General features: G+C 44.8%; 1 protein-coding gene across 5 annotated transcripts in view; it reads right to left on the bottom strand.

Annotated features, from left to right (window-relative positions):
- The window catches only part of BRD1 (bromodomain containing 1), a 58,096-nt gene extending 52,458 nt beyond the window's left edge, over positions 1–5,638 (bottom strand). For 3 of the 5 annotated variants that reach the window (XM_074272063.1, XM_074272064.1, XM_074272065.1), the window contains exons 1-2: positions 5,512–5,637; positions 2,050–3,430 (exon numbers count right to left, since the gene is read on the bottom strand). In XM_074272063.1, coding sequence (XP_074128164.1) covers positions 2,050–3,416 — 1,367 coding nt within the window. In that variant the 5' untranslated portion in view covers positions 3,417–3,430; positions 5,512–5,637. Of the gene's footprint in view, positions 1–2,049; positions 3,431–5,511 lie in introns of all 5 variants that reach the window. The other 2 variants (XR_012482880.1, XM_074272066.1) reach the window with 1 other exon arrangement.
- Between the last annotated feature and the right edge of the window lie 17,563 nt (positions 5,639–23,201).

Genomic DNA, 23,201 nt, shown 5'->3' with positions numbered 1-23,201 from the left:
GCAGGACACCTCTCCCACTCAGGTCCTCCTCTCCTTCCAAGCAGTGGTGCCCACCCTCAATCAGGTCTCCTTCACCTCCACCCTGGCCTACAGAACAAAGTTCCAAGTGCTTTCTCTCAGACATTCAGCAGCCAAGGTCAGACCCTGTGTCTACCCTTTGCCTGTCCTCCTCTCAAAGGCCAAATAGAAGCGCCTCCTCTTGGTTGCTCCAAGCTTTTCACAGCCTGGTTCCTTCAGCCCATTCCAGCCCTCTAACCCCCAGTTCCAAGGATGCTGCAAGCTCCAGGCTCCCCAGGCCTGGAATGCTTTCCCTCCTCACCACCTCTGGCTCCTGGGTTCCTCTCTCCAACACTCAGATTCCTTCCCTTTCAGATTACTTTCTATAAAGCGTATGAGGGTGAGGGGAACCTGGATGTTTTTTGTGGTCTCCCCCAAGCTTTTTGGCCATTCTTTTCCTCATTTCAAATGTTTCGATTGTCTCCATGTTTTCATCTTAAAATTCTTTATTGCTAAAAATAACCTAAACGGTCAAAAACAAGATTTAATATCTTTAGCATGTGTAATTAATTCTAAGAGGTTTAAATGGCTATGTTTAATTGAAAATTTCTGGTGCTTCTGCATATGACTTTACAAACTTCACATGAAACAAATCGCCACTTTACAGATGAGGAAATTGAGGCAAATCAGATTCTCACAAGAAATGAACTAAGTCCCAACACCTTCCTTTCTTCTCTGCACTAACTTAATCCAACTCGATGCCAGTAATATCAAAAAGCTGGCTGGGAAGCAGGCTCCAACCCTGCATGCAAAGACAATTTCAGCTTTTCAGATAATTTCAATACAACATTTCCCAAGAAGCAATCCCCAGAATTTTAATGAAACCAAGCCTGGTTTTGCAAAGAGCACCTCCAGTTTGTAACAAAGCCCATCAACCTGCACTTTTCAATCCCCTTTGGAATCTTTCCCAGTCACTTTCCCCCCTCATTCTTAAGAGGAAGTAAGCAGTCTAGCTTTTTTGCCAAAGCTTAAAGGGCTATTTCACCTCCACACCCAGGTAGCCTCATCTCAACAAACACCTGAAAGTTTCAACTCATTCTAGCTAAGAGGAGCCCAAGAAATCAATGGTTGGTTCATAGCTAAATTCGGAATGTATTTCAGTACATTTGACAATACAAATTTCAATGCATTTAAGAAACCACTATCAAGTGCAATTTCTTAAAATAAATGAATTTTCAAAATTATTCTCTAATTCGTTCATTTCCCTCACCTCCCAAAAGGCCATTTACATTTTTTATTGGGGTAACATGAAGAGCCAGAGACAGAAAGTGATAAAGACTCCCCTTCCACTATCTTTTATTGCTTAATTATTATCAAGTCCTGGGAATCGGTGCCGGTTCAGAGTCAGCACAATGCTGGATAAGCCCTCCTTTCCAATGACATGCCATTAGAAAGGCTATTAGTGTCATGTCACTTACCGTAAGAGAAAGGGCATGACTGGAGACAAAGGGCAAGGCAGGCAGGAGCCTCGGTCCCATCAAGAAAACAACTGGGGGAGGGGGGAACTCATTAATGTCAGTCACCTTAATTAAATGGGCACAAATGTAATTAGTACATAAAACGGGCTGCGTATGTGGAAGATCAGCCAATGCTCTGAACCAGGGCCCTGCATATGGCTCTGCAGCGGTTCCAATGACACCAATCATCAGAACAAGTGGAAGCCCAGTTCCGCCAATCACTAGCTGTGCAGCTTGGAACAAGTCCCCGGACCTGAGACCCCGTTTCTGCTGCTCCAGCTTAAATCCTCCAAGCTCCTTTCCAGGTCCAAGTCTGGGCTCTAAACAGGACTTGGCACTAAGAGAACTTGGTGGCAAGAAATACTACCAGGAAAAAAAGGGGATTTTGCTCTGATCTACTGGAATCAACATGGAGTAGCTTCTTGGCTGGCTCCTTCCCTCGACCCCCACACCGCCCGCTCCCTTCCCATTCCGAGGACCCGCTGCCCCAGATGCCTCTGGGGTGTCTCCTGCTCGAGGTCTCAGGCCAGCTTACCTCTGAGGGGGTATATAAGGAGCGGACACCGTGGGCATAACTGTACAAGGCTCAGCCAGGGTTTTCTTGGCCTTTTTTGTTTTCTTCCTGACTTTGGAGGTCGACCTAACAGTTTTGACGGCTCCCTCCTTGCGGCAAACCCCATTTTTCATCTCCACGTCCCCATAAATATTGAGGGGCCTGCGGGTGCAGCCCGGGGGGGTGTGCGCATCACAGTAGGCAGTCTTTTTGACAGAGAAGGTGGTGCCGCTGCCCGTCACCTCCTTCACAGGCTCCATTTTCATGTAGAGGCCGGCCTTCTGGGCACAGGTCACGTGGAATGCTGTGTAGCAGTTGGCTTTGTGGCACTGGATACAGGCACCGACCCCCTTCTGTTTGCAGAGGTAGCATGTGAGCTTCCACCGGGCTGGGGGGATGTTTCGCACCCCGTCGATGGGCTCAATGAAAACCGTGTTGGCGAACCCCACCTCGGGAATCCACAGGGCGCAGACCACGTGCCCCCAGCGGTCATCGTCCGTCTTTTTGAAGGCACCTCCCTTGTTGGGGCACAGCACGCAGTCGACCGGCCGGGCGCGGGACTGCAGGCAGTGCCTGCACAGCCACTGGCCCTCGGGGATGTAGGGCACCCCATAACACTCCTGGTGAACGGCTAAATTGCACAGGTCGCAGAAGAGAATGACGTTGCTATTTTGGCACTCCCCATCCATGCAGATGCAGCACACGGCATCCTCGTCGATCAGAGACTGAGGGTCGCCCTGCTTCTGATTCTCACAGTAGGACTCCTTCTCAAATCGGTCCATCAGGAACTCAAACATGTTCTGAGACACCACGGACACGCCATCGGCCTTCCGCCTCTCGTTCATGATTTCTAGCCAGGCGTAGTCTTCCTCGTCCATGTCATACTCCACCTCGTGATCCAGCTCCTCCGCTGACTTCTCGATGAACTTGTAGTAGACCGGAGGCCGCCTGGGCGCCGAGGGCGGGCTGTACTCGACGATCCGCACCCGGGGCTCGGGAAGGGGGCTGGCGGCGGCGGGGGCGCCGTGGGCACCGGGAAGGGCATCGTTCTTCTTCTTCACCTTGTTGTTCTTGTGCCGCTTCGTTCGCAGACAGACCGGAGGTCTCTCGCTGTTTTCCTTATTGCTGTTACATTCGCTCAGCTCTTGAGCTGTGAGGTCATCTTCTAGGATGATCTCCAAGGGGTCAAAAATACTGATCCTGTGCAAGCGGCCTTCGATCTCTATCTCAACCATTCTCTGAGCTTGGGCATACGTCAGGGTCTCTCGAGTAGGGGAGTGCTTAATACTGCACGGGGAAGAAGAGGGCCTGGTTGTAGATACTCGATGGCATCGTCCTTTCCTCCTCATTTGGCAATGATTACCTAAAATGACAAGCAAAGATCGAGTCAACACTTTTGTACCGTAAAAAAAAAAAAAAAAAAATGGGCAGAGGCAGCCCAGTCCAAACAGATAGACACTGAAGGGCCCTTGAGCATTCTGAGAAAGCTTAAGGCTGAGACAAGTGCAAGGTCAAGACTGTGCGAGTTCAAATCCTGCCCAAGACGCCGTATGGCCAAATCACAGAACCGGCTTGCCCGAGTCCCTCACCTGGAAAATGGGAACACCAACAATAACAGCAGAAGCCTCCCTGCCAACTGACTGTTTGCTTAGCATATGGTAGACACCATACAAAGGCTTATTCCGACCCCGCCTGGGTACAGAGGTTTTGCAAATTCATTCATCTCAGCTCAAGTCTCAAATTACCCCCCAGGACCTGGTGCCCTCCTCCTCCAGAGATGGGATTTGGGCGTTGCTGAGGGCAACAAGCAAAGAGGCAAAGCTGACTTTAGGGCGGAAGGATAATTAAAGATGGCCTTATTTAAACAGGCATGGAATCAAATATAGATAAAGGCCTTTAATAAACAATGGGGACAAGAATGTTAGTCACACAAGTGTGAAAGAGAGAAGTTCAAGAAGGAAGTTCTTTGGGGCCACAATAATGGCAGTTGGCCTTACAAGTTAAACTCGCTGGATTTTTTTAAAGCTACACAAACAAAAATGGTTTCACAAGCTCTTTTACATAGGGAAATGTTTACTACCAGGAACATAAGAAATATCTGATGCAAAAATCTTTATCCACGTCTCTCTAGCCCGGTATTCAAGAGGACTTGGGACCTGATTTGAATTTCTATTAAAGGACAGACAGCCCACAGGAGATAAAATAGGGGGTGTGCCCCCTCTAACGAAAAAGCAGTTTCCTCGGGACCAATAGTATTGAATCCTGAGGAGGGGGGGGGGGGGAGACAGACAGAGCTACTGAACTTGGGAAGGGGCTATAGTTCCACATTATCATTCTAATCACAATTAATGACTGTCTTAGGGCAAGCGCTTTTCCGGTTGTATCTACAAGGAAGCAACGAGGAGGACCTGCCCAGCTCCGGCGGTGGGAGGCCCAGGCAAATTAACTTAACTGGAGCCAGAGCGTCTCCCTCCCGCGTCCATCCTCCCCTCCTCGGCCTACCCGGCCAGGTCCCGGGAGGAGCCCACCGCTGAGCAGCAGGTGAAGCTTCCCCAATGCTTACGGTCAGTGTGGGCAAATCACAGGACCGGCTTGCCCGGGAGCCCTGGGAGAAGGAGTCCATGGGCTCCTTTCTGAGCCAGACTCCTAAGCAGCCCCTCCAGGGCCGGCCTCAGCCCCCCACCCCACGGCTGTCAGACACCCAGAAGCAGCCACCCCCCCGCCCCGGGCTTGCTGCCTCGCCCCTTCCCGCGTGCAGATAGCACCTCTCCGGTTCGATTCGGTTCTGGGGGCTTCTTGACTACTTTCCAAACACAACTGAGTAGTGAGAATCCCAGAGACTTGCCAGGCGTAGCAGCCGGCCCTGGGCCCTCACTGACCCACCAGGCAAAAGGGCATCCTCCCGCGGCAACGACCGGGGGATGGGAGCCCAGGGCCGGCCCAGCCAAACAATGACATCCAGCCAGCCGGAGCCTGACAGCCCCCGGGAGGGGGGCCGAGCGGGCGGACGGGCCGCGGCTAAAGGAGGACACTTGTTGAACGTCCGGTCAGCGCCCCCGAACCCCTGCCCGGACCGGGCTGGCCCCAGACCACGGTACTACCCCTCCTCCCCCCGGGGCGGGTCTGACACCGCGGCCCCCAAGCCGGGCCTCCAGCCGCGACCCCCTCCGGCCCCCAGCTGACCCTCGGCGGCGCCGAGCCGGGGCGGGCGGGGGCGGCTGGAGGCGCCGCCCGCCTCAGTCAAGGCCACGGGCGGCAGCCGACTCGGACGGCGCTCGGCCGCCCCCGCCGAGGCCAAGGGCGCCCGGCCGCGTCTCGGGGCCGTCGGGCAGCCGGACAGCCCGGGCCGGGCCGGACAAAGCTCCGGCCGCAAACATGGCGCCGCCGCCTCCTCCCGCCGCCGCCCGGCCGGCCCTCCCGGGCCTCCCCCGGGGACTCACCCACCTGGCTCCGGGGCTCCGAAGGCTCCGGGGGCGGCGCTGCGGGCGCCAACGGCCGCGGAGGCCTCGGGGACGCGCGGGGCCCGGGCGGGGCCGGGCCGGGGCCGGAGCCGGGGCCTGCGCGGCGGGCCTGGGCCGGCGAGGGCGGCGGGGCGGCGGGGCGGCTCCTCACGCGAGGCCCCGGCTCGTGGGGGGGCCCGGGCCGGGCCGGCCGCGCTGCGCGGCGCCGCTCTCCAGGGCCGAGGCCGGGGTCGGGGCGGCGGCGGCGGCGGGCGGGGGGCGGCGGCGGGCTCGGCTCGGCTCCGGCGCTCGCTCCGGTCCGCTCCGGTCCGCTCGCTCGCTCGCACCCTCGGCTGCGCTCCTCCTCCGCTCCCTCGCTCTCTAGCTCCCTCGCTCCTCGCTCGCTCCCCCCGTGAAACAAACAATGCGGCGGCGCTCCGCCCGGCCGCGCTGCGTGACGCCGCCACGCCCGGACACGCCCCGACGCGCCCGCCGTCACTCCTCCCCCGCCTGCACCTCGCACTGCGCCGGCGTCCTTCCGCCCCCGCCCCGCCGCCTACCCGCGCGCAGGGGCTGCCGGGAGCCGCCTATGGAAGCGGTCGGAGAAGCCGGAGAGTCTCTAGGGGCCCCCGCTTGCGCGCTCCCAGCCCCGTGCGCGTCTCCGCCGCCCAGTCCGGACAAACCCTCCCCTGAAACAATGCCCGCGCTCCTCCCCCGACACACACACCCCCTTCGGTGTGTCTGGTCCGCGCGTGCGCAAATCTCAGAAGGTGCTGCCATGCTGCCCCTGACCCTGGGTCGTAGGCTCGAAATCCCCGGTGGTGCCGCCAGTGGTCCTCGCCCGTCGCTGCGGACACCCGCCAACCTAAGAGACGCCACCCGCCCTCCAGAAGCTTAGCGCCTAACTCGGGGGGAGGGGGCGTCCGAGAGCGAGCGGGCCCCTAGAGGCGGGGGTTCCTAAAACACCGGGGAGCGGAGGGAAGTGGGGGCCGAGCGAGCCCCTGGATGCGCGGGGGCGGGGATCACTGAAGGCTGGACGGGTTCTGGTACTTGGGGAGGGGGTTCCCTGGCACCAGGAGACTCTGAGAGCGAGTGGCCCCTGGATGCAAAGGAGTGGGGAGGAGCCCTGGAACATGGGGGAGGGGCTCTCTAACCGCTCCGAGGCTCCCTGGGGACTGGAGCAGGGAGGGGCTCCTGGTAACCTGGAGGCGGCCGAAAAGTCCGGAGGGAAAGAGCATAAAACGAGAGAGGGGACCCTCCCCGCACTGGCCGAGAGCCGCTGAAGGGCCGACCAGGGGTGGGGGAAGGGAGGCCGAACACCGGCCGGGAGGGAGTCTAGGAGGAGAGGGTTCCACTGAGCAGAGTCCAAGGCTGCGGGAGAGGCCGGACCCCGAGGAAGGGCCCTGGCCATCCCAAGTACCCGGGCTGGGGGGGACCAGGAGGCGTAACGTGGAGAAAGGAGCCCCCGGGGAGAGGCCGAAGCCCCCCGGCCCAATGGAGGACGGAGTGGAGGGATGGCGGCCGAGAGCGCAGGATCCAAGGAGGGAAGGAAGCAGGAGATACGGAGGCGATTGTGGGCGGCTTATGGGGAGGGCGGAGAGGATGCGGTGTGTGGAGAGGCTGGGCTGAATCCGAGGCAGCATCTCCTGTGAGATAGCTGCCGCGAAAAACACTGGGAGTGAGTGCTTCTGGTGTTAGGGAAAGGAAAGGCTCGAGGCTGCGCAGTGGGGAGGAGGGGACGGAGCGGGGCGCAGGCCTCCTCTCAAATTGCTGTCATCCGAGAGACCTGGGCCTGTATTCTGGGGTGGGGACCCTCCCGTGGGGAGTAAGCAGTACTCCCTTAGTGACCCTATGTGTAATAGCCCTGCCTTTGGGGAGTGTCAGCCTGAGAGGAGACACTTGCCCTTGAGAGTCATAATCTGAGGAGTAAACTCGGCTTCTCTCTTTAGGGGATCCCTCTAAGACAGATGGGGAAGACCTGGTCCCCTAGGGAACTCCCACTCTGATGGGGTAAACAAAATCCAAGAATATATAACATTCAAATAAGAATGCCTATGTTGGAATCATTTGTAATTCAGGGAAGACATAAGTAACACAGACATACATATCAATTGTCAATTCTGCTTCTCCATCCCCCCCCCAAAAAAAAAACTTCACTAAATACCCAAATCTCTGAATCATTTGTTTTATTGGTTTTTCTCCAGGGCCATTGTAAATCTATGGGATTGCACAAAGAGTAGAAAATTCTTTGCTTTGACTTCTATTTTTGTGGCTAAGAAGAATGACCTGTAGCCTGGAAATAAACAAAAATGGCCAAGAGGGAACTAATCAGCAAAAGGAATTAGGGAGCACCAAGCTGTCTTTGGCAAGTTCAAGTCACAATGTCACGTGACCCGAATTAGCTAGGGTGAAAGACCTGATCTTTAGGAGAGTATGTGAGAGTTCACCAAATGTGATCCAGAGCCAGAACCACCACACTGTCCTCCAGCCTTCTTCATTACGTGTCAGTAATCACCCTACTTCTGTGTCTTCTTCTCTGGCATCAAATCAACACAAATATTCCTAAGAAGTATCAGCCAATTGCTTCTTGGCTGCATTCAATATTAGATTCCCCCCACCTTTCCCTGACTATTACTCTTCAGCTCAGTGCTGTGTAAGAGGGCAGGGACTTGATTTTTCCATTTGAATCTCCATTATTTCACTCAGGGTTTAAGATTGTAAAGGTTTAGCTAATGAGTTTTTGGTCTGCTGCTTGCTGAGCTACTTGTTAATCATCTTTGAATAACCTTGGAGAGGATGCAGGAGTATGAAACACTGCGTATGATGTCAGATTTTTTTAAATATCCAGATCCACTTTGCTGATTATTTTTAAAAAATATAGTTATAGGAGATAGCTTTTTGAGATAGGAAAGTTAAAACGGTGTATTGGAGAATGGGAGAGGTACAGTTTAAGTGGCAAAGGCAAAAGCTTTATTACTGAGAGAGAGAGAATAATCTGCAAATATCAATCAAGTATTTATTAATATTGTTTCTTTATGTGTCAGGTACAATGTTAAGTGATGGGGATACAACAAGACACAAGGCAGTCTGCCCTCAAAGACAACATCAGAGGAAGGTGGTCTAGCTGTACCTGATCTAAAGCTATATTACATAGCAGCAGTCACCAAAACCATTTGGTATTGGCTAAGAAATAGACTAGTTGATCAGTGGCATAGGTTAGGTTCACAGGGCAAGATAGTGAATAAAAATAGCAATCTAATCTTTGACAAACCCAAAGATCCCAAATTTTGGGATAAGAATTCATTATTTGACAAAAACTGCTGGGAAAACTGGAAATTAGTATGGCAAAAACTAGGCATGGACCCACATTTAACACCACATACTAAGATTTTTTAGATCAAAATGGGTCCAAGATTTAGGCATAAAGAACGAAATCATAAATAAATTGGAGGAACATGGGATGATTTACCTCTCAGACTTGTGGAGGAGGAAGGAGTTTGTGTCCAAGGGAGAACTAGAGACCATTATTGATCACAAAATAGAAAATTTTGATTACACCAAATTAAAAAGTTTCTGCACAAACAAAACTAATGCAAACAAGATTAGAAGGGAAGTAACAAATTGGGAAAACATTTTTACAGTTAAAGGTTCTGATAAAGGCCTCATCTCCAAAATATACAGAGAATTGACTTTAATTTATAAGAAATCAAGCCATTCTCCAACTGATAAATGGTCAAAGGATATGAACAGACAATTTTCAGATGATGAAATTAAAACTATTTCCACTCATATGAAAGAGTGTTCCAAATCACTATTGATCAGAGAAATGCAAATTAAGACAACTCTGAGGTATCATTACACACCTGTCAGATTGGCTAAGATGACAGGAACAAATAACGATGAATGTTGGAGGGACTGTGGGAAAACTGGGACACTGATGCATTGTTGGTGGAGTTGTGAAAGAATCCAACCATTCTGGAGAGTAATCTGGAATTATGCCCAAAAAGTTATCAAAATGTGCATACCCTTTGACGCAGCCATACTACTACTGGGCTTATACCCCAAGGAACTTCTAAAGAAGGGAAAGGGACCTGTATATGCCAAAATGTTTGTGGCAGCCCTTTTCATAGTGGCTAGAAGCTGGAAGATGAATGGATGTCCATCAATTGGAGAATGGTTGGGTAAACTATGGTATATGAAGGTTATGGAATATTATTGTTCTATAAGAAATGACCAACAGGAGAAATACAGAGAGGCTTGGAGAGACTTACATCAACTGATGCTGAGTGAAACGAGCAGAACCAGAAGATCATTATACACTTCAACAATGATACTGTACGAGGATGTATGCTGATGGAAGTGGATTTCTTCAACATAGAGAAGAGCTAATCCAATTCCAATTGATTAATGATGGACAGAATCAGCTACATCCAGAAAAGGAAATGAGTGTAAACTGTTATTTTTACCTTCTGAATCCAATTCTTCCTGTGCAACAAGAAATTCGGTTCTACACACATATAGTGTTTCTAGAATATACTGTAATATATTTAACATGTATAAGACTGCTTGCCATCTGGGGGAGGGGGTTGGGGGAGGAAGGGAAAAAATCTGAATAGAAGTAAGTGCAAGGGATAATGTAAAAAATTACCCATGCATATGTACTGTCAAAAAAAAAAGTTATAATTATAAAATAAAATAAAAATTAAATTATTAAAAAGAAAAAGAAAAAGCTAGCATGGCACTGTCAAGAACATATTCTGTTAGAGATTTGTTTTTGTTGGAGCTTTTCTTAGAATTTAGTAAACCATCTGATAAAATCTGCCACACTTTTTATAGAAAAGATGAAATGTGGGCCATATATTTGGGGTTAACACAATTAAGATTTTGAACTGGTTGAATAGCCAAAGCCAAAAAGGAGTCATTAATAATTGCTGGTTGACTGAAAGGAATCAGGGAGTCCCGAGAACTTTGTTCCCTCTTATGCTACTTAATATTTCTACAGTGACTTGGACCAAAGCATTGAAAGACACTTATCAGATTTGAAAATGGGAAAAACAAATCAGATATTCATAAATTAAGGAATGGATGGATAAAGTAAAGCAGGTTAATGTAGGAAATGATAAAAGAAAAGGATATGAAGAAACCCAGGAAGACCTGAATAAATTGACTTAGAGTCACATGAGTAGGACTAGAGCCATTTATATAGAGACCACAACTTTACAAAGGAAAATCAAAAGATTGAAGAATTTGAATTAATGCCATGACCAAGACTCTAGAAGACGGAGAACATGAAGCATCTCTCTCTCTCTCTGCTAGATAGAAAGGTTATGGATTCACTACAGATGCAGAGACATATTTCCAGATGATCCCATGGCATCACAATTTTTTTTTTGGATTCTACTTTTAGTATAAGGGATGGGTTTGTGTTGGGTTTTTTTTGGGGGGTAGGGCGAGGTGGTTGTTTTTTTTAATGACTTCAACAGGCTAGAACACTGGGCCAGAGCTAATAAGAGGAATAAATCTAAACGGTTGAAAAAAAGTCTACAAGTACAAGATGGGGAGATAAGGCTAGAAAAAAGTTCTAGTTCAGAAAAAAAAATTTTTTCTTAGTGGACTTAATATAAGCCAACAAGAAACCTGACGACCTCTGACTGGATCAAGGAAAGTCCAGAAATAGGGAGTTAGCCAAACTTGGAGAATTGTACTCAGTTCTTGATGCCACATTTTGTGAATGATAAAAAGAGCTCACATTTATTTATACAGTTATTAAGGTTTGCAAACCACTTGACTTGCATTATTTCATCTGATAGTGTATGCAAAGGCATTGAAAAGAAGGACAATGTCCAAAGGACACCAAGATGGCCTAGCCAAGAGCCTTAAGTTTTTTGGGGGAATTGAAGCCATTGAGCCTGCAGAAGAGAAGACTGAGTGGGAACTGGAAGGCTGTGAAAAACAGATCGGCTTCCCCAGAGGGCAGAATGGGCAGCAATAGGGCAAAGTTGCAAAACGTCAAACTTAAAACTTAATATAAGGAACAACTTCCCAAATACTATCAAAAAATGGGAATCCTCTGCTTCTGAAGGGATTGTACTCTTTCTCTCTTGAAGTCTTCAAGCAAAGGCTAGAGGACTATGGATCAGGTACATTATAAGAAAATATGTTTTCAAGTACAAATTACTCTAGATGGCTGTTCAAGTCCATTTCAACCCAGAAACTCTGAATCTTTGGACCCGTATAGTAATAGATCTGAAATGGGATGTCAGAAGACCCTTGGAACAATCTACTCTTGGGATCTGCACTGGTTGACAATTAGTAGTTATAACCTTACTAGGTTATAAGTTCCTCACCTATAAAATGAAAATGTTGGATTTCATTATTACTACACCCTCTTAGATGTTTTGTTCAGCTGCCTCCAACTCTGTGACTCCATTTAGAGTTTTCTAGGTAAAGATACTGGAGTAGTTTGTCATTTCCTTCTCAAACTCATTTTACAGATAAGGGAATTGAGGCTAATGGGATTAGATAACACAATAAGTGTTTAATGTCAAATTTGAACTCTTGTCTTAGTGACTTCAGGCCTATTGTTTCACCTACTGCACCATCTACCTGCCCTATTATATATTCTTTAAAAGCAAAGACTACACCATAATTCACCTCTGCATCTCCATAGCCTAACATTGGGCCTTATAAATGGTATGCACTTAACATTTATTATTGAATTTGTTCCTGAAGGGACTTTAACTAAGGGAAATGCCTAAAGGAAGCTCATGAAATTTATTTAACAATCAAATGCTAACACAAGTTTTTAAGTTTACTTTTTTTCTCTTTGGAATGACACCAAATAGCTTCTCAACCTAGGAAAATGAGATCTAGTTTCATTTTTGGACATGGTCTACATGGAAATTTGATTTGCCTGAATGTGCATATTATGACCGTTTGGGTTTTCCTTCCTCCTATATCCAGTGTGTGGGGATAGGGGGAGCCAGGGGAGAGAGAGAAAATAAATGCTTATCAATTAAAAAAAAAGCACAAACTAATTTTTTAAAACATTAGCTGAATCCTGAAGCAGCCTGAGGCCCCTTCAGGCCAAATGCTTCCGTGGAAAAAAGAGAAAAGCTCCAAGCAAGCCTCTTTCTAGCTTTGAGCCTAACTTGAAGGTAAAGAAGATGAAAATTTCTTGCCAATGACTGCTATCGTTTTTCTTTCACCCCTCTCCAATCTCCCACCTACCCCTCACAGTTAGCAGCCACACAATCAACATTATTAGAATCACAAGACTTAGAGCTAGAAAGGACTTTAACACAAGTGAGCAACAAGAGCTCTTAGAAACAAATTAGTCCAACCTCTTCATTTCACAGAATAGGGTTTAGGGAAGGGAAGGAATTTATCCAAGGTCACACAGTAAGAAAGCAGCCAAGTCAGAATTTAAAATCAAATCCTCTAACGCCATAGTCCATTAACCATACCACCTTCTCTTTCTTTTCCTCCTTTTTTTTTTTTTCTTATATCACTATTTTGATCAGTTTATACCAAACTTTCCATAAATAAGCCCAGTAAATCAAAACAAATCCACACCTTGGCCACATCAGAAAATGTTATCTCCTTCTATACCCTAAGTCCATGACTTTTTTGCCCAGAGATGAGCAATGGGCTTTTTTTTTTATCCCTTGGACCTATAGTTGGTCAATTTATTGATTAATGCATTGATGAGAATTCTTGTTTTTGAACAATGTAGAAGTTTCTACAATGTAGAAGTTATAGTCAATTAGTCAGTCAACAAGCATTTGTTAATGTGTACTAGATATTGTACTTGGTACTGAGACTAAAGAAAAGTCCAAATACTGGCCCTAACCTGTTATGGGCCAGAACTCTGAACTTGAAACAAAGGATTCTTACAAGGTACTAAGACAGTGAAATTGATAGAGACAATAATTATCTAATTTAGCATGGTTCAGTATGATTGATTTAATCCTACAAGGAGATGTTATGGGCTCTATGAAACTAAGTGGAATTGAGATAATGGTTAAATCTAGTTTAGCCTTGATTTAATCCTACAACAAATAATGGTTTCCTAGTGATATAATGATTGGTGTATACTCCGTGTGGAACATATAAGAGAGAAGCTCTCAGGGTTAAAAAAGAACAAGCACACTAGAAGCTCTCATTCAGGCTGACTCAAATTCATTCCATCTTCCACCTTTATTGTGGCTAGAAGCTGAAACACAAACCTGTGGAATTCTGAGAGATTCAGAGGCCAGAGAAGGAGGCAGGAGTTCATGCTCTCAGAACCAAGATTACAGAAGGCTTCCAAGAAAGCTAGACAAAGCCCCAGGAAAAGAGACAAGACTTAGAAAGAGATAATAAAGGTTTTAGACTTTAACTCCTGGCTACTTGTGTGGTGAACACTGAACTAAAACGAAAACTGCTTCCAGAGACCCCAAGACAACCTCAACAGAGAACATTACATTTTAGAGAGAACATTACACTGACCTCAAAGAACTTACATATAAAATTTGTAGTTGGGAGGCACAGAGAAGAGGTGGGAAGTAATTTCTGGAGGATGAGTGGAAAGGGCTCAATGGAGAGAAGACTTTTGACATAAGGTGAGAATGGGGACCAAAGAAGCTGAGTCCTGGAATCACCAAGGGACAGACACAGGAGATGGTATGTTATGTCACGAGTCACATGGCAGGATAGAATAGAGCAAAGGGTGAGAAGATGGAAAGGCAAGAAGGAGCCAGCTTGTGAGGGGCTTTAAAGCCACACAGAGGAGTCCAGAGGCAATGATATAGTAGTGGGACAAATGTGTGATGAAGCTCCACGTATGGTGAGTTTGCATGAAGGAAAGTGGAAGAGACATGTCCAACCTCTCCTTGCCCTGTACCCTTGTCCAAAGGAAAGGAAAGGAGGGGGTAGCAGGAGGTTGGGATTAGATCTGATCTCCACTGGATCACTCAACAGCTATTGGTAGGGAAGTATATCTATCTACTCCTTAAAATATTGTTTTTCTAGGACACATGATTGAGTTTGAGCTATCTTCTAATTGCTTTGACATTGGGGGGAAAGAGAACTCCAAATTCTATATGCAAGCCTTGAACCTTTTCCTACCTAATACCAATTCCACAATGAACCCCCAATAATGATAGCAAAGAAACTGTTATCCAAATCATATATTATATATACACCAGATGATTCAAGGTGAAGGTTCTCCCCCCATTGGGAATGATATAACTCAATCAAGAGAGAGGATCCTGGATCTTACCAAAGAAGAAACTCCTCAAAGTTCTTGCTGTAGCAAGCTGGGGAGGGGGATATGATGGAGGCTGTCCATTGCTCTTTTCATGTCTTCCCAGAAGTTTTTTTCCCTTCAGCAATCTGATGTGTGGTGGGGCTTTTACATCTTCTCTTGAAGCTGGAAGCAACTCAACTCCTGAAAAAAACTTGAAGCTTGAAGAGTCCTCAAAGAGGGACTGACAGCCCTTAGAAATCTGAGAGGAGCAATGGATGAGCTTGCTCATGGAACCTGCTAGCCAAAGGTTTGCAAAAGGTTTGAAAAGTGAGCCCAGAACCTCTATGTGCTATAAATATAAATATGGAGGAAGTATAGACATGGTTGTGGACAGTAGGGGAAAAGGCAATAGACAGGAAGAGATTGAAGGTTAGAGTGAAGGTGACAGTTGAGGGCAATCAGCAGGCAAATTTAGGAGTGGGATTAAGGATGTTGAGGAGTTTTCAAGGAGGACCACTTCAAAGACAGAAGCAAAAGAAGAGATAAGGAGAGAAAACTCCTGAGTGATGTGAGATGAGGAAAAAAGAAAAAGGAAAACTCATGATTGACTAATATCTTCAGTGAAGAATGAGATGATATTGTTTGCTGAGAAGATATGGGGGGAGGATATCATGGAAGATGAGGACAGATGAAAATGTTTGTGACAGCTGCTACTGGGAGCAAGATAAAGAAGGGATTAGATGGGTCTTGCTATACTGATAGCCCAGTTGAGATTGCATAATATAACTTGGTAGTGGGCCCAGTCAGCAGTAATTTGTGGGGTTATCCTCCATTCTGTAGCATGTAACTAGGAGAGAAGATAGCATTTTGTAGAAGTCAATCAAGGCTGAGGTTTGCAAGGCATGGTTACTGATAGAACCAGGGGGCAAGCAATCAAGGAGTGAAGATAGCATAGGTTCTTGCTAGGACAGGGAGGAGAGTATATATAGTGCCAGAGTGGTGGACTGGAAAACTACTGAGGGCTGGAGATGACAATGAGGAAGAAGGATGGGATGAAAGTTATAAGGCCGTGGGGAAAATGATAAAGCATTTACTAAGCAATTAATATGTGCAAAGCTAACCCTATGGGTACAGATAAAAAAGACAGTACCCAGTCTAGTGTTCCCTTCCTTGTGGGAGGAGGCACCACATGAAAGATACTGAAAAGCCAAGAGTGAGGAGCAGAAGACCTTGTGTTAAAATTCAGAAAATGAGGCTGACTGGTCAAGGTCTTTATTCCTACTGAAGAGGCTCTCCTCAGTGAGAAAAGAGGGCCACAGGAGTAGAGGGAAAAGGGAACAAAGTTTCCATATCTAGTCTTCAGTTTGTACCATCTCAGTTTCCAATGCTGCACCATTTGATTTTGTGAAGGATTATGGTGGCCAAGAGTTGAGTTTATTTTTCCAAGTTTTCAGTGGCTGTGGCTGTAGGATCTTCAGATCTCCTGGTTCTAATCACTTTACTCTGTGCCAGTAGATGAAGCTCTTCCCAAGTTTCTCTGAATCCATTCCCTTTCACTATTTCTTGTGGTGCAAACAATATTCCATTTCTTTTGTTTGCCATAATTTGTTCTGCCTTTCTCTCAAGAATAATCAACCCTTATGGAATATTATTGCTCTGTAAGAAATGACCAGCAGGAGGAATACAGAGAGGCTTGGAGAGACTTACATCAACTGATGCTGAGTGAAATGAGCAGAACCAGAAGATCACTGTACACTTCAACAACAATACTGTATGAGGATATATTCTGATGGTAGTGGAAATCTTCAACATAAAGAAGATCCAACTCACTTCCAGTTGATCAATGATGGACAGAGGTAGCTACACCCAGAGAAGAAACACTGGGAAGTGAATGTAAATTGTTAGCACTAATATCTGTCTGCCCAGGTTACATGTACCTTCGGAATCTAATGCTTATTGTGCAACAAGAAAATGGTATTTACACACATGTATTGTATCTAGGTTATATTGTAACACATGTAAAATGTATGGGACTGCCTGTCATCGGGGGGGAGGGAGTAGAGGGAGGGAGGGGATAATTTGGAAAAATGAATACAAGGGATAATATTATAAAAAAATATATAATAAAAAATAAAAAAAAAGAATAATCAACCTTTTCACTTCTAGGTCTTATCTATCACAGAGGCATTATTACAAAAATGTTTGTTCTTATGTTTCCCTTTGATCTCTTTGCCTAATAGTAGTATCGCTAGGTCAAAGGATGTGCACATTTTAGTGACTTGAGGACAGACTTCCAAAATTTCTTCAGAAATTCACAGCGGCTGAGAATGAGCTAGTGTGCCAGTCCTGTAGTCCCTGCAGTATTTGTCATTTTCCATTTTTTAAATCTTTGCCATTCTAATAGATGTGAGATAAAATTCAGAGTTGTTTTCCTTTACATTTCTCTTATCATTAGTGATTTAGAGCATTTTCCTATGGTTGTTCATAACCTTTGAAGTTTCGTTGTTATACTTGTGTCAGACTCTTTGTGACAGTGGTTTGCTATTTCCTTCTCCAGCTCATTTTTACAGATGAAGAAACTGAGGCAAAGTTAAGTGATTTGCCCAGGGTCACACAACTAGTGTGTGTCTGAACTCAGGGAGCTGAGTCTTTCTGATTCCAAATGCAGCAGTGCACACCATCCAGCTGCCCTTTCGACCCCTTACTTATTAGGGAATAGCTCTCATCCTCATATGTTTGAATCAATTCAAAAAGCAAGCAATCATAAAGTTCCTAGTATGTGCCAGGAACTGTACTAATTGCTGGGGATACCAAGCGGAAAAAAAACAAAAAACTATATGGCAAATATTATTCTCAGGCTCACAGAATTTTTTTTTTAGGCTCAGAATTTGAGAATTGAAAGGAACATCATAGAGGCAGGGGGAAAGCTTTTAACTCTTTCCTTTCTAGCGTTAATTTTTTTTCTTTTTTTTTTTTCTCTAACATTAATTGCAGTGATTTTGTTTAAACTTTATATTTTAGGTAATCAGAATTATTTTGTTTATTACCTCTGGTCTTTTCTACCCTTTGCTTGATCAAGAACTCTTTTCCTATTCATTACTATGAAAGCATCTCTTTTCCTATTCTTCAAATTTATTTTTGATGTAACTTTTTATATATAGTTCATGTTTCCATTTGGAAGTTATTGTGGCCAATTGTGTAAGATATTGGTCTATATGTAGTTTTTCCTAGGCTGTTTTCCAGTTTCCTAAAAGTTTTTATCAAAAGGGAGTCTTGATTCCAGTACCTGAGGTCTTTGGGTTTATCAAATGCTATGCTACTGTGTTCATTTGTTTCCATATAATATGGTACTTGATCTATTTCACTAATTAGTTTTTCTATTTTTGACTAGTATCAGATTGTTTTGATCATTATGACTCAGTAGTATATTTGTAGAACTGCTGATCTCACTTCCCTGACACATTTTTTTCCTATTATTTCCCTTGAGATTCTTGACCTTTGATTTTTCCATATGAATTTATTCCTATTTGTAGTTCTATAAAATAGTCTTTTTATTTGGTAGTTTAATTGGCATGACACTTAGCATTGTCATTTTGGTGTAACCCCTGTCCCAAAGCCTATTGATATAGAACTCTTCTTATCAATGAAAATGAATGCCCTGCCCTTTGAAACTGGACAGATGAAGTGGAGAAAAATTGGCCAGAGCAAGAGAACTCCAGCCTTCCCATTCTCTTTGGGGACTCGTCAAGGCTAATTTGCCATTTGGATTTTTGAAGCATTTGAGTGACTCTGATGTCCATCTTTGAGAAAAAAAATGGAAGAATCCAAGCCCACTTCAATTGCTGAAGAGAAACACTCTAGGAACAATGAGAGGAGCTGGCAGTCTCCATCAGGTCCCTATCCCTAGCTTGTTACTCTAGAGACCTGAAGTTATTCCCTTAGGTGAGATCCAAGACCCTCTTTTTTCAGAGCTGAGTTATCTCTCCCAGAGAAAGAATTCCTTCTCTCTGTATTGTTTGGAATATATCCTACTATATATAGATCCTCTGATTTCTGTTTTGCTATGATTTGGATAAAAGGGCTTTGTGTGGATTTTTTGTTTTGTTTTTGTTTTATTATTTTCTATGTATGTTCATTGGGGAACTGATATTAGGTAGGAAAGGAGGCAAGCCTTGGATATAGAGTTTGGGAGTCATCCTTTTGCCCAGATGAATGAGAAACTGATCAGAAGTAAGATCCCCTATGAGAACAATATTTAAGGGAGCAGATAAATATCCATCTAGCCTGCTATCTCCTCTTCCTCTAGGGTGATTCCTACAGGAAGTTGGATTCCATGACTCTGCACTGGTCAAACCACATTTGGAAAACTGTTCCATTGTGCACACAATTGATTAAATAAGTTGACATAATGGAATGCATTTATAGGAGGTTGATTAGGATGAGGAAAGGACTAGAGACTATATCACATTATTGGAGGATCAAGAAAAAAAAAAATGGAAATGGACAGCCTGAAAAAGAGAAGACTCAAGGCTGGCTAGGTCTTGCCACAGTGGATAGAGTGCAGAAAGCTCTGAATTCAAATCCAGTCCTAGATCCTTACTACTGCAAATCACTAAACCCTATCTGCTTCAGTTTTCTCAATTGTAAAATGGGTCTAAGAACAGATCCTTCTTCCAAGAGGGGTTGGGAGAATCAAGCTAGGGTGAGAGCTGGTGCCTTTTCTCCTCCATAGGGGCTTTTACTGATCCCTTCTTTCTCTCCTACCGCCATCTGCTGGTGCTTGGGCTGAGGTGCTCTTGGTAGGTTCTCTGCTATTGCGGCTGGCTGGTTCAATGTTGAATTGAAGTGGCTATTCAGATTATTAACCAATGGGAAAGGTCTTCTTTTCCATCTTAATCCCCAAGGCAGCTCATCTCTTGTGATTCCATCTGAAATCAGAGTCTCTGGCTAGAGAAGCAAGTAGTTTCTAACTGTTTTTCTTCTGGTTCAGCTGCCACCCATAGAATTCCTTTTATTCTAAATTAGAATGAGAATACTTTTTAGTTCATTTGACCTCCCTTTATGCCCTGTTTACACAATGCAAATCATTCTCTGTATCTTCAAGACTGGAAGAACAAGCAGGACCTGGCAACTTTTGTCTTGCCTAGCTGCTAGCACCAAACTTCCTGCCCGTTTCAATCTGCCCTCAGTTTCTTCCTGGAGGTAGACAACATTTTTCATCATGAATCCTTGGAACCTGTCCTAGATCATTGTACTGATTAGAATAGCTAAGTTTTTCACAGTCGATCATTATAATATTGCTCTTACCACATACAATGTTCTTCTGGTTCTGCTCACTTCTCTTTGCATCATTTCATACAAGTCTTCCCAGGTTTTCCTTTTACCATCCCCTTCATACCCCAATCACAACCATATATCCCAACTTGTCCAGGCATTCCCCAATTGATGGACATCCCCTCAATTTCCAATTCTTTGTCACCACAAAAAGAGCTGCTATAAATATTTTTGGATTTATGAGTCGCTTTCCTTTTTCTTTAATCTTTCAGATACAGAATTGGTAGCAGTTGGTTGGTTATTGTCCTTCATTATAGGAGAGGAACAAAATGACATCAATATATTAGAGTCAAGTTACAGTGTGTCTCACTGTGGCTGATCAAACCAATATGAGTTTGGAATGTTCTGCCACAGATTGATTCAAATAATCCATGTGAACATTTGGGGTGGATTCTCTAAATTTGTGCATTCTGAGTTTCTTTTCTGCTACTTCAATTCTGCTTTGTTCATAGGACACAGCATGTTCTCTGACGAGAGCACATCATGCTGGGTAGTCCTTTGTCAACATCTCCCATGTCATGTAATCAAGTCCAAAGTCTTGAGAGTGTCCTTATATACTTTCTGACTACCATGTGAGCACTTGTCCTGTGTGAATTCTCCATAAAATAGTATTTTATAGCATGGCCACCCCATTGGAGTTGTGCTCTTTGCAGTAGAATTTGAATGCTTAACAATTTGAGAAAGGACCTCAATGATCTTTCCAGGTGACCAATTCATAAGGAAGTGATTCAGTTTCCTGGAATGGTGCTGGTTGACTGTCCAGGTTTCACAGGCATACAACAAAGAGGTCAGCACAATGGCTCTGTAGACCTTCAGTTTAGTAGTCAGTCTCTCTCACACTTTCCTTCAGAGCCTTCCAAACATGCATTGCCATGTGTCAACCACATTATCAATGTGGACATCTACTGCCAAGGTAAATGAATTTATCCACAACATTCAAAACTTTTCCTTGTTCCATACCAATGGCTGTATAACCATATATGTTTGCCGTGGTGCTGACTGATGGAGTGTCCAGGCTAACTTTCTGGAGGTCCTCCAGATGGGCCTTGGTCTCAGCAGGATAGTCACCACGAGGATGGTCAGGAATAGATTCTAAAGTCTTTATTGTCTCCTTCACAGTCTGTCCCAGTCTGACTCCTTCACAGTCTGCTCACTCTGTGACCCCAGTTCTCTCAGCCCTTAAATAACCTATTATAATTACATCATTACAGCATATTGAGTACATGTGAACTAGACAACCTAAGTATATGTAAACTAGAGAACCATCATGTCATCAATCACACTGAATTAACACCTTGTTTTAAAGTATATTTCTTCAGAATTCTGGCCCTCTACAATGAGCACCTCTAGTTTTTTGGTGTTAATTGCTAGGCCAAAATTAGCACAAGCAACAGAGAACTGAACCATACTTTGGTTCAGAGCCTGCATGGAGTATATAATCATTGTGTACTAACACTTTCTCCACTTTATTTTTGGTCTATAGCATTTTCAAGTTGAAGAATTCCATCCATTATCCACAACTGCAGCAAGCATGCCGTTGTGTGTAATGTGCTGTTGTCTCCAGAAACTCCCGATCGCTCTCTGGTCTAGAGGAGAGACATCTTCCTCCAGAGAGCCACCTCAACTCTGACCTAGAGCAGAGACTCTTCTCTTTCTCTCCAGTGCCGCCTTCTTTTATCCTCCCAGAGAATGGGCGTGGGATAACCCAAGGGCTTCTGGGAAAAATTACTTCAACCAATGAACTTGCCTCTCTTAAGCATGTAAGCTCCTCCCCAGGAGTTCACAGAAGTAAAACTCCCAGTAAAGGCAGAACTAGAGAATTGTCAAGTACCAACTTAGCACTTAGTAAGAACCTAATATCTCATTATCTCATTAGCACTTAGTAAGAACCTAACAGTTGTGAAAGTGACATAAAATACCAATGCTCTGGGCAACCAAATTTTGACATAATTTTCCTGACAGTATCAAAGGCTTTGGTCAGATGTACAAGCATTGTGTGCATACCTCTGTTATGCTCCTTGCATTTCTCTTGGTGTTGTTGGGCAAAGGGGTGACAATTCTTCACCCCTTTCTGAAGCCAAACTGGCTTCTTCCAAATGTAGGTTCAGCCTATTAAGGATATTGATGTCATTTTCAACATCAACTAAAGGAAAATCATCCTCTCCCCTTTTCCCCCTACTCTCACCCTGCAAGTATCATAAGACAAGCTATTTCCTTTATAGAGATGGGCAATGTAAGTATCCTTGAACTTCTGAGGAATAATATCTTGCCATATCAATTTTGGTATGAACAATAGAATTGCCACTTGTAAATCTCAGCTAGAATAGAATCAGCAGCAAGTGCTTTGTCACAAGCATTCAAAATCTCTTCTTCAGTTGGAACTTTAGCTAGGGAGAGATTGACTTCAACCTGAGGTAAATGGTAAATGGCATCAGCATTGATTGATGACAGTTTATTGAGAACACTGTGGAAGTGTACATCACATCTCTCCAGGATCAAGTCCTTATCACTAATCAATGTGGCTCTATCAACACTGAACTGTAGAGTTGCATTGTAGGTCTTTGGCCCATAAATAGCCTTCAGGGCATCATAAAAGCCCTCTGGATTGTTACTATCAGCATAAACTGGATTTCAACTAGGTTTTTCCTGAGGTGAATCCTTCATCTTTCTAAGCTTCTCTTGTACTTTACTTTAGATGGAATTAAATTCTGCCTTCTTAAAGAAGAATTATCTTGTAGATACACTTAGCAGCTTCTGAATTTCCCCATCATTTTCATCAAACCAGTCAATATTTGTGAGTATTCTGACCCAGATGAGCAAATATAAGACAATTCATCAAATCTCTGAATATTGAGCCCACCTTTTCTGTTCCATTGTAGCTAACCTTCCCTCCAAGTTATCAAACTGTTCCCATTTAGAGAAGTGAAATCTAATTTAATCTAATCTAATTTCTTTGGGGTCACCACTTTTGTTGAAGACACATATTAAAAAGGTTAAGCTGATTAGCTCAGCACTCCATACCAAATATTGCCTTCATCACTCTCACATCCTATCTCCTCCTTATGTATCTTTTAAATGCTAATATTTGCTACAAGGAAGCTTTATTGCATTTAAGTAAACAGTGTCGGTGA

Source organism: Sminthopsis crassicaudata, chromosome 5, assembly GCF_048593235.1.
Source record: "Sminthopsis crassicaudata isolate SCR6 chromosome 5, ASM4859323v1, whole genome shotgun sequence".
In the NCBI taxonomy this organism is placed as follows: domain Eukaryota; kingdom Metazoa; phylum Chordata; class Mammalia; order Dasyuromorphia; family Dasyuridae; genus Sminthopsis; species Sminthopsis crassicaudata.
Note: the sequence above shows the minus strand (reverse complement) of the source record. Positions and strands in the feature narration are given on the sequence as shown.